General features: G+C 43.0%; 1 protein-coding gene across 1 annotated transcript; it reads left to right on the top strand.

Moving 5' to 3' along the window:
• The first annotated feature begins 2,249 nt into the window (after nucleotides 1-2,249).
• Nucleotides 2,250-4,143, top strand: LOC147434429 (uncharacterized). The gene is made up of 5 exons (XM_086490896.1): nucleotides 2,250-2,271; nucleotides 2,660-2,696; nucleotides 2,939-3,026; nucleotides 3,429-3,518; nucleotides 3,955-4,143. Exons 1-5 carry the CDS (start codon nucleotides 2,250-2,252, stop codon nucleotides 4,126-4,128), a joined length of 411 nt encoding a protein of 136 aa, XP_086347022.1. The 3' UTR covers nucleotides 4,129-4,143.
• The last annotated feature ends 5,986 nt before the right edge of the window (nucleotides 4,144-10,129 follow it).

Below are 10,129 nucleotides of genomic sequence, written 5' to 3'. Positions count from 1 at the left end.
AGTGGTGTTCATGATGCTTACATGTTATGGAAATTTATTTACATGTTTTACAACACGTGGGTTATTGGATGCTTGCACTTTACTAATAGGAAATTCTTGATATTCCACTGTGATCCTAGAGGGGTATGCTCACATGAAGCCAAAGTGCAAGGGATTCTTGATAGCATGTATACATTGGGAAGAGGTTATGTAATACTCTTGATGATTATATTGTGGTTGGCACATGTCGAAGGATGTGCAAGTTCAAAGGGGGTGAATGTCGTGCCATATTGCATGCACGGATGGAAATTAATGATGAGAAAGTAGCTGTACACTTTAATAGATTTGGTGTAAATTGCTGATTGATCTGTTTGCCAGAAGTAGTTAGAAATGCAATAACTGTAGCATATGAAGTTCTTGACAATGGGTTGGGCAATATGTGGGCTAAGTGTTTTGATTGGCCAAAGCTTTGGTTAATACTTATGCCTAATGTGGTACTTAAGAATAATTTGGTTGATATGTTTGCCAAATGCTATGCTTTGATTGACATGTAAGACAAATACTATGATTAGGAATGCTTTGAGCAACATGTATGCCAGATGTCATGCTTGGTAGCAGTGCCTTGGTTGACAAGCACGTCGAATGTGGTTTACTTCAAAGTGCACAAAAAGTACCCAAGAAGCTTATTGTCCGAAATGTTATCTCTTAGAATACATTGGTTGCTGGATATGCTTGGGAGTGCTTTGTTCAATATGTATATGTGTTAGTGGCCACTCAGTATCATCACCCCCCTCCTCATGGTGTCATGTGATGCGGACTATGGAGTCGCCACGTGTATAGTGCTTATTGAGTACCCCTCATGGGAGGCAACAATTTGTTTTAGAGAGGTAAGGAAGGGAGGCGATGCCGGTGTCTTTCTTGGCCCACTCCCCTTTCGCTTTAAGGTTATTCAAGGAATATTTTTTAGAAAGCTAAATCTAGCATGAGAAGGAGTTTCGTTTAGAAAGTTGGGAGGGACAAGAGAAAAAGAAAGGCATTGATGGTTGAGGGTGTGAGGAGGCAAAGGGGAGGGAAAAAAAAAAGCGTGGAGGTGAAGATGAAGAGAGGTGGGGAATTTTCAAAAAAATCTATCTCACTCTCTTAATTTTGGAAGGGTCTCTCTCACAAGGATGGAGTTCTTTGGTAGAAGGAGACGACGGAGGAGAAGAGGGGAAAAAAGGCATACACCATCTCTCTCTTGATCTCTCACTCTTGGAGGCTTGATGGTGGTGATGGATAAGGAAGAAAAAAAGGAGGGGAAGATGGTCGACGGCAAGCAAGAGGAGTCTCGTTTTCTCTCTTGCTCTCTCTTAGCATTAAAGAGAGCATTAAGGAAGGCATCAAGAGGGAAAAAGAGAGCAAATTTTTGGGAGTTAAGGGAAGTATTTTTCTCTTGTGCACAATAAAGAGTCAGGGAAGGTGTTAAAGCCAAAGACTGCATAAATTAAGGGGTAGAGAATAGAGCAGGATGAGGAAGTTTATGTTAGAGTTTTGGCATCTCAAGTGAACTGCCCAATGTGATCCCCTTATTTAGTTTGGCTTTTAGGTATTTATTTTACTTATTTGTCAAAGTCTGGGTGAGGCAATGTACTGAGGTTGCTATATAAGCAACCCTCAACCCCCATTATAGTACATCAATTATTCATTGCCAAGGTTGATTGGTTGAGGAGATTCACTCTATTGTTCTCTCTCTCTCTCTCTCTCTCTCTCTCTCTCCCCCCTTGGTCTCTAAGGTTCCCCATCGTCGACTTTGACATAGTATTAGAGTTTCGTGCTCCTTGACCTTGGTGAAGCAAGGCATCTTGAGGTGTGTCTTAATCTTGACTGCGTATGTTTGAGAGAGATATGGTGAGAGGTGAAAGGGATTGGGTGCTAAGGAGAGCTTAGAGGAGGTTCTTGGGCTTCCCTTCCGTCAACAACATCAAAGTTGATGCATACCTTTCGTAATAAGCACTCTTTTCTTCGACTATGGGCGTGTTCTTCAGTATTCTTGAGTCTTGATCAAGGACACATTACATGGCACTATGCACCTCCATGGTAGGTGTTGGTCCAAGATCTCATAGGTGCATTTACCACGACATTGGAGGTTGGTCGTGACCATTGCACCCCAGAGCTATAAATTTCTTATCAGTAGCGACCAACTATGTTGTGACCATTGCTTACACGCTCGAGTTGTGGTGATCTTATAGCAACATCAGACACGGAAGCTGTTATTGGAAATTTTTGCGTGTATGTGCGGGCCCTTTGAGAAAGGTACAGAAAATGATGGCCAGGAGAGGGGGCTCAGGCCTAATTTTTGAAAGCTTCGACGCTCTTCGGATGCACTTTTACCCTTCAGTGAAAGGCAAAAATATTTGTACTCTTCGAAAGAAGGATAGAATATTGAAAAATCTTTGAGTAGCCCTTATAATTTTTGCCTAAATATAGCTTAATGAAGGATAGGTAAAAATTTACATTTCAAATGAATGATTAAGGTCACCCTTCAAAATTGAGCCTTGAGGGGGCTCACATTGGGTTCAAACTTCACACGAAGGTAGTTCAAATCGAGCTCACATTGCCGATCCTTTTGGGGAGTGTTAACGGACTTCCTAGGGACCTAATTAATTCACATTTGGACCTGGTTCTATATCGATCAAAGCAGGAACTCAGGAAGAGCTGTGTGCAATACAGGCGACAATGTGAGACTCTCTCCTCTCTCTCTCCCCCCCCCCCCCCCCCCCCCTCTTCCCCTCTCCCGGATCACCCACGCAGAGGCGCGTGGGTCGATGTCCGCTACGCTCGTTCCGTTGAAACCCTAGTTTTTCTGTTTGTCTTTGGTAATGCTCGCATTATCGGATTCAAATCCGGAGCTTTTACTTGGTCACTTTCACAAAGCATCTGGAAAATCAAACCGGTTATTTATTATAATTCTGCAATGCAGGTCCGATGAAGGAGAAGTTGTAGATCCCAGAGCTCACCTAGATGAGCTGTCGAAGCCAAAATGTGTCAAGCAGCTGATGAGCTATAAAGTATGTGTCAAGGTTTATATCATTTTGCTAAGTATCAGACAAAAGGGACTAGGTGTTTGCTCCTCTATTATTTTCCATGTCAAGTAGAACAGTCTATCTGTTGGGTTATTTGTTTGTGGATCCTTTTAGTTGTTGTCTTTAAGTGTGAACTCGTGTATTGAGGAGTCCAATTCTCTCTCTCTCTCTCTCTCTCTCTCTCCCCCTTTGGCTTCAGTCTCCTCTCTTTTATTGATCTTGCACTGCAGTAAGGTTGCTGTTGTGTTTGGTAGGCCTAAACCCTAAACCCTAAACCCTAAACCCTAAACTGTAGAGGTTGCTGCTAATTTTTTGCGTCGTTTTAAGATTGAGGGTTATGTGAGCGGAATATTCAGAATAATGAAAATGAACTTTGACATATTTCAGGCTTGCGTCAAACGGATTGAAGGTGACACAACTGGACACAAACACTGTACTGGCCAATATTTTGATTATTGGGCTTGTATCGATAAGAATGTAAGTGGGAACTGCAATTTTTGGTGTTCGGTTTTGACTTTGCACCTGCATGCATCGCGATGCTACATCCATTTGCCATTAATGTTTTATTTTCAAGGATTCCGGCTATGTTAGTACCTAGTTCTACACCCACTATTGGGCACTGATGACAGTAGTGGGGATGTTGTAGTATTTTGTCAATACTATGCATGATGAAGTTGATGGTCATATTATCTTATGGGTGACTACTAAGAGTCTATAGTTGCATGTGAATTTGGGCTCTTCCTGGATTCATATAGGTATTTGATACTACGTTAAATAGAGAAGTCTGAGTTTAAATAGTACCAATCATAGAAGATTACAGTAGGCTTGAGAGAAAATTTTATGGACTTTAAACTTTGTTAGTTGTTGTTTTAGGAAAAGTGCTACCTCAGGGCCTTCTTCCATTAAAGTACAGAAAGTGGGCATGCACAATGACCTATGTTCTCAATTCCTCGATTTTACCAATGATAAGATTGTGATGAAAACGTTGATTGCTGACTGCGACTTCAAGGGCGTGGGGTGTTCTATGAAAAAGGCCCTGATTCCTTCGACAATTGTGGATTCTTTACAATCAAGAAGTTCTACATAGGAACAAGAAACACTTTTCAAAAGAATGTGACGAACTTAGACTCAGAGAACAATGTCATTTGTGAAAGCAGGTTATACCTAGTAAAGTGTCACATTTGGGATAATTGAGTTGTTGAACGTGGGCTTGAAATCCTGGGGAGAGAACCAAAGAAATAGAATCTGCTAGCTACGAAGAAAGAAGAAGGAATATATGTGTTATTATCCTTCCATGTTTCAATCCCATGGCCTCTGGGCCTTGGTATATTTATCAATGCCTGATATCTTTGCTAGGTGTGGAAAGAAAGTTTGCGTTGATCTTGGATCAAACAAGATGAGAGCCTTCTGGTCTTGAGTTTTGCCCAACTATGACGAACTCGGACACTCCAAGTGAGAAATTGCTAATAACACACGAGAGAAACTGCAACATTAGAACTTGAGAGAGAGAGAGAGAGAGAGAGAGAGAGAGAGAGAGAGAGAGAGAGCAGCAGCAGCAGCAGCAAAGTTCCACTTCCAGATGCATTGGCCCCAAAGTTTGATGCCCCTTCTGGTATGTCTTTATTACTTCTCAAAGGTACAACTTGTCATCTCTGCTCTACTTCCATCCACTTGGAATCCAGGAGGGAGAGGCCTCCTTACATATTTATAAGGCCTCTTGGGCCTTGGCCTCGAAAAGCTGTAGACATGTAAAGCTTACAACCCTAAAAGCAATTGGCCCAAAAACAAACGCAAAAAGCAGGTTTCATAAATTGCGGACAATCCGAGTGTGCCACATCATCCCCCGTATGGTAGGTGCAGCGGAATTCAAACGTGACAAGGTCAAGACTTTACACTTCCTTGCTTGAATGTGTGCTAGGTTCCTTTTATTTTCTTGTAGAGAGAGAATGAGAGGTAGAGATGTGGAGACTTGAGAGAGACCTGATGGGGTCCCACACCCCCGACCATCATTGCCGATGTTATATTTGCTTTTGATCGTGTAAATGGAATGTAGACACATGCTATACCTCACTGCAGACTTTATTGAGCTGAATGGGGAATGTCGTCTCAATAACTCTTCAAATTGAAGCACCTTTGCATCCGTTTCGATGAGGGGTTGCTGATGGCCATCAAGGGGTAATTTGGGGCTGATTTGCGGTTCCGATGTGAGAGGAATGAAGGGTTGAAATGTAGGTGATGATGGACTTGATGTCACAAACTGTTGACGTGTCCACTGAAGAACGGAACCAACCTGGAGGTCCTGACCGAGGAGCCTAAACCCTAAGTGAAGAAGCAGAGGCAACAAAAGAAGTTTTACTAACTTACAGAGTCTCGCCAAGTGGCCTATTCTTAAAGAAGAGGTCCCACCAACTTATGGGACCCCGTCCGATGGGGCCCAAGAGATCTAAAGCCCTTAAAATAAAGCGGGACCACACACACTTAATCTCTTACGTAAAGTATTGATGATGTGGCTGCTGTACAGCACCCCCGTAAAACGTGCTAACATGTTGACGTGACATACTGTACAGACAGTCGCAAAATTTGCGTTGGCAGTGCCACGTGGCAGTTGTACTGATTTCCTGCTTTTGCGTTGGCAGCTTTTGGACCAGCTGCTTTTAGTTTGTAGCTTTTCATGTAAACTGCTTGTCATAGGCCAAGGGCCTTTAGATACGTGCAGGGGGCTCAAGTCTCTAGCACTCTTTTGGGTGAAGGTGCAGAGCGTGAGCACTGGCATTGTATCGAGTTCAAGTAATATAAAGAAATACCAAAAGGGGCGCCAAGGTTTGGGGCTAGTGCTCTCTTGGGGTGGAACTCCGTCACTGCGTCTCGTGTGTCGTGCATCTCATTCAGTTCAATTTTTATTTGAAGTGCTTAAAGTTGTTCAATCTATTTTTTTTCGTCGACACGTGGTGCCCGTCTCGTGACAATGGTATCAGAGGTTTAGGCATTGTGCTTTTTTGAAAGCATACTGTTCCTACCAAAGAGCAGACTAGCGCTTCCAAGTTTCAAAGAGAAATTTATCAAAGAATCTTCGTTTCCTGACCCTGGTCTTATTAGCCTCTCCCACCCTTATTTCATCACACATCGGGCGCGCTCTCGTCTTCATCGCTCTGTCTTATAGGGCCATAAGCCATAAAGATCACTTGCAGAGAAGGATCAAAACTTTTTTTTTTTGAGTTGACTTTTTCTCAGAAGCAGTGCCATACAGTGGTGGATGCTACCCAGCCGCACAGTCCAAGGACTTGGTAAGCTTGCAAGAAAATTTTTACTCGAAGTTACATGTCTTCAAACATCTTCCTTTGGATTGCAACTTCTGGCAAAGTGAGGCATCTTGAAAGGCTTGCCACAGAAAACGTAGCATATTAAAACTTGAAATTTACGGACGTCTCTCAACAGATGTCTCTTCTCGAGCTGATAACCTTGGAGGTCGAGTATGATTGGTATGTCTTGGGACTACCATCACCACAACAAGTACACTGTCTATCGAAGCTTGTTCCAACTGTTAAAGAGCTTATGAATCATGCAGCGGTCGGCTACAACCTTATGGAAGAAATCTAACCATAATTTTGGTACAAGTTTCAGGATGGAAAGCTAGTCGTCTTTTCAAGCTCGACTGATGTCGAGATTGTTGTTTAAGTTTGAGTTCTGTTGAGAACTTGTTTTGTGATCCTGTTTGAAATTTGTTTGAAATGGATGGTATTTGTTCTAAACGTGTAATATTGGTTTCAATGACTGGTGATTACTCTCGCGTGGAGTAGTGAGAAATGCTATTTTGGTATTGTTTGAACCTCGGGACGACACAGACGGGATGTCTGGGAAGCGTATTGTTGTATGCTTGAAACCCCGACGCAGATGGGATGTTTGGGAAGAGTTTCATGTATGCAGAAAAACTTCCGAATGACGCAGACAAGATGTCTGGGGAGCGTTTGGTTGTATGCTTGAACCTCCAAGCGACGCAAACTAACTTCCGAACGACGCAAACAGGATTTTTGGGGAGCGTTTGGTTGTATGCTTGAACCTCCAAGCGACGCAAACTGCGGTCGTACCAATCCTCTGAACTCATGGCTCGGACCTTTTTAGGCTATTTGCGGGGGGAGTGACGAGGTAGTCGTTGAGTAGCTTCATACTGCAGATCGTCTGTCTCGAAGGAGTGCTCAACGACACTGTTCGTTGCGTCTTGTAACATACATATGTGAGCATTTGTGTTGCATTGTAATGTGCCAACGAGTGAAAATTCCTTATTGGATGAGATCCTTTTGGGAAACCAATGACCCAGGATATCAAGAGCTCTGATCTGGAATGAGACTCCTTATTGGATGAGATACTTCTGGGAAACCAACGACCTAGGATATCAAGAGCTGTGATCTAGAACGAGACTCCTTATTGGATGAGTTACTTCTGAGAAATCAACGACCCAGGATATCAAGAGCTTCTATTTGGATTGGGAAAATTGATTGTCCCTTTGGATGACCCTCAAATTTTTTTGAGCTAAGTTGAGTTGTTTTGCAGATATACGGTAATCGCGGACGATTACTTTCTTCCAAGAAGGGGGGATGTCACAAACTGTTGACGTGTCAAGCCACTGAAGAACGGAACCAACCTGCAGATCCTAATCGAGGAGCCTTGTCACAAATTGATGACGCGTCAAAGCTTTGAAGAATGGAGCCAACTTGCAGATCCTGGCCGAGGGCCCTAAACCCTAAGAAGAACAAGTAACAGAAGAAGAAGTCCTACCAACTTATGGGGACCTTGTCCGATGGGGCCGTGTAACAGACATGGACACTCCAAGTCAAGATTCTACCGCGACACAACATAAATTCACTTCAAAACAATTCACAATTCACAATTGATTCGACACGGCCCGGCGGAGTTCCGTGCCTAGAGATATTGGCCGCAAAGACTGGCGCCCCTTTCGGTATTTATTTTTGTATTAATCTGCAACTCAAAAGTACAAGGGGGTAAGAGGGTCTCACTCTCAGACTCTGCGTCCAGATGCTCTGAGAAGTGGGAGCCGTGCCCACACTTATAAGGGTTTTACAAGGGATGCCAAAAGCAGAGCCCCAAAAACTGAAAATCAAAAGCTTCATAAAAATAACGCAATTTCTCTCTCAAGCCATCGCTTCATAAAAATAAAGCAAGCCAATTAAAGCTCCCTCTCTCTCTCTCTTGGTAAATTGCGTAGAATAAAGCAAGCCCAAAAGTTGGAAATTTCGTACATTGCTGCCACGTGTCAGTTTCGCAGAACGCGTCGCAAATCTCGGAAATGTCCGTACGCTACAGCCACGTGTCATTGCAGAATTTCGAAACCAGTCGGCCAGGGAGAGAGAGTCTGTGCTTTGCACTGTTGCCCCCCATGTCCAGGGCCATGCCTGACACGTCACCTAGGGTGTGTGTGTATGGTTTCTCTTGCCCAAATGGCTACCACGTCACTGATTTGTGACATACCCCCCTCTTGAAAGCATTGTAATCGCCCTCGATTACACCTGCAAAACAGACAAAGGCCATAAACTGTCTTAGCAGACAGTGACTGTTAGTACTGACGCACTAGGAACACAATCTAGCACATGTACCAATCAACAATCACATCACTGGACATCACAAGACATCACGGGACATCACATGACAAATCACATTCAAAATTCATTCGGATCTCAAACCATGATTTATCGGCAACGTATTTAGCAATCGCATCTACATCCACTCGGGACCTCTTAGATGCTCGATTGACTAATCCCTATTGCAACCATGTCTATCGAGATCGTTCAGACCAAAATGCTGCAGTCATGAAAGTCTATCAGTTCCTGCACTTAAACAAGTCAAGAACAAATTAATATCATATTATCGGGAATTCTAGTTCATAAAGTCATACAGTAGAATACTGTCAACTCACAGTCCCTGAAACTCAAAAGAGACATTAGTGACTTTAGTATCAAAAATCAAGGCAATCTGTTGACAAAGGAGTGGAGCAACTCCCCTCTTGTGTATACCCGTTGCACCAGATTCTGCCCAAGCTGAGTTCCAGGTTCCATTTAGAATAGACTATGCTAATCCAAATCCTTCAAGGTTAAGATTCACAATCTGAGGAGTATTGCTAGGTCCTCCTCCTCCATCCACTTCACATCCAATGCAAGATAGTTCTTGAATTTAACCAAGAACCGCCTTATCACTTTACCCTTAATCTTTCTGTCTTTATGTGCCAATAGCTGTTCTGGAACAAGGATCTCCTCGTTTTCTTCCACTTCGGGTTGCTCATCAAGCTCCCCATTTTCGGGTACATCGCCTTTTAAAGGCTTCAAGAGACTCACATGAAAAGCATTGTGAATTCTCAAAGTGTCGGGCAGCTTCAGTCTATAGGAGACATCATTTAGAAATTTAGAAAGGTTCGTAGTATCGCATACTAAGCTTTGAAAAAAGCCTCTTCTTTCCCTTTTTCTTTCTCAGGCGTGCCTTCTCAAAACGTAAGAGCACCCAATTTCAAATTGCGACAATGGCGATTTATTGCCTTTTTTTGTCTGTCTTGAGATTTCTACAAAGCCTCGCGTCCCTTGACAAAAGCTGTGTCCAAGTCACGCGTGTACTCGTCACCTTCAAAAATCTTGTTTTTCGTGCTTAGGAAGGGTGGAACCTTCTTAGCACCTTCAATAATCTCAAATGGCGTCTTCCCCGTCGAAGAGTGTATTGTGTTATTGTAGGCAAATCCCACCAAAGGTAAATACTTTTCTTATTGAGTCTTTTGATCTGAGATGTAAGACTTCAATAAATCTAGTACCACTGAATTCACAATCTTTGATTGCCCATCAGTCTGCGAGTGGAATGATGACGAGAATTGCAACCGTGTGCCAATGTTCTCCCAAATAGCCTTCCAAAACAAACTCATGAATCTGGGGCCATTGTCGGAGACATTCGTCTCAGGCATGCTATGTAATCTGAAGATCTGGGCCACAAACAGTCTCGTTAAGTGATCCGGCTTGACTGTTTTCTTCACTGGAATGAAATGAGCTTGCTTGCTAAATCTGTCAATAACAGTCCAGATACCATCGTGAGTCGTG

This window comes from Adiantum capillus-veneris, chromosome 19 (assembly GCF_014529385.1).
Source record: "Adiantum capillus-veneris isolate H3 chromosome 19, ASM1452938v2, whole genome shotgun sequence".
Taxonomy (NCBI): Eukaryota; Viridiplantae; Streptophyta; class Polypodiopsida; order Polypodiales; family Pteridaceae; genus Adiantum; species Adiantum capillus-veneris.
The sequence above is the reverse complement of the archived record's forward strand: the minus strand, read 5'-3'. Positions and strand labels throughout refer to the sequence as shown.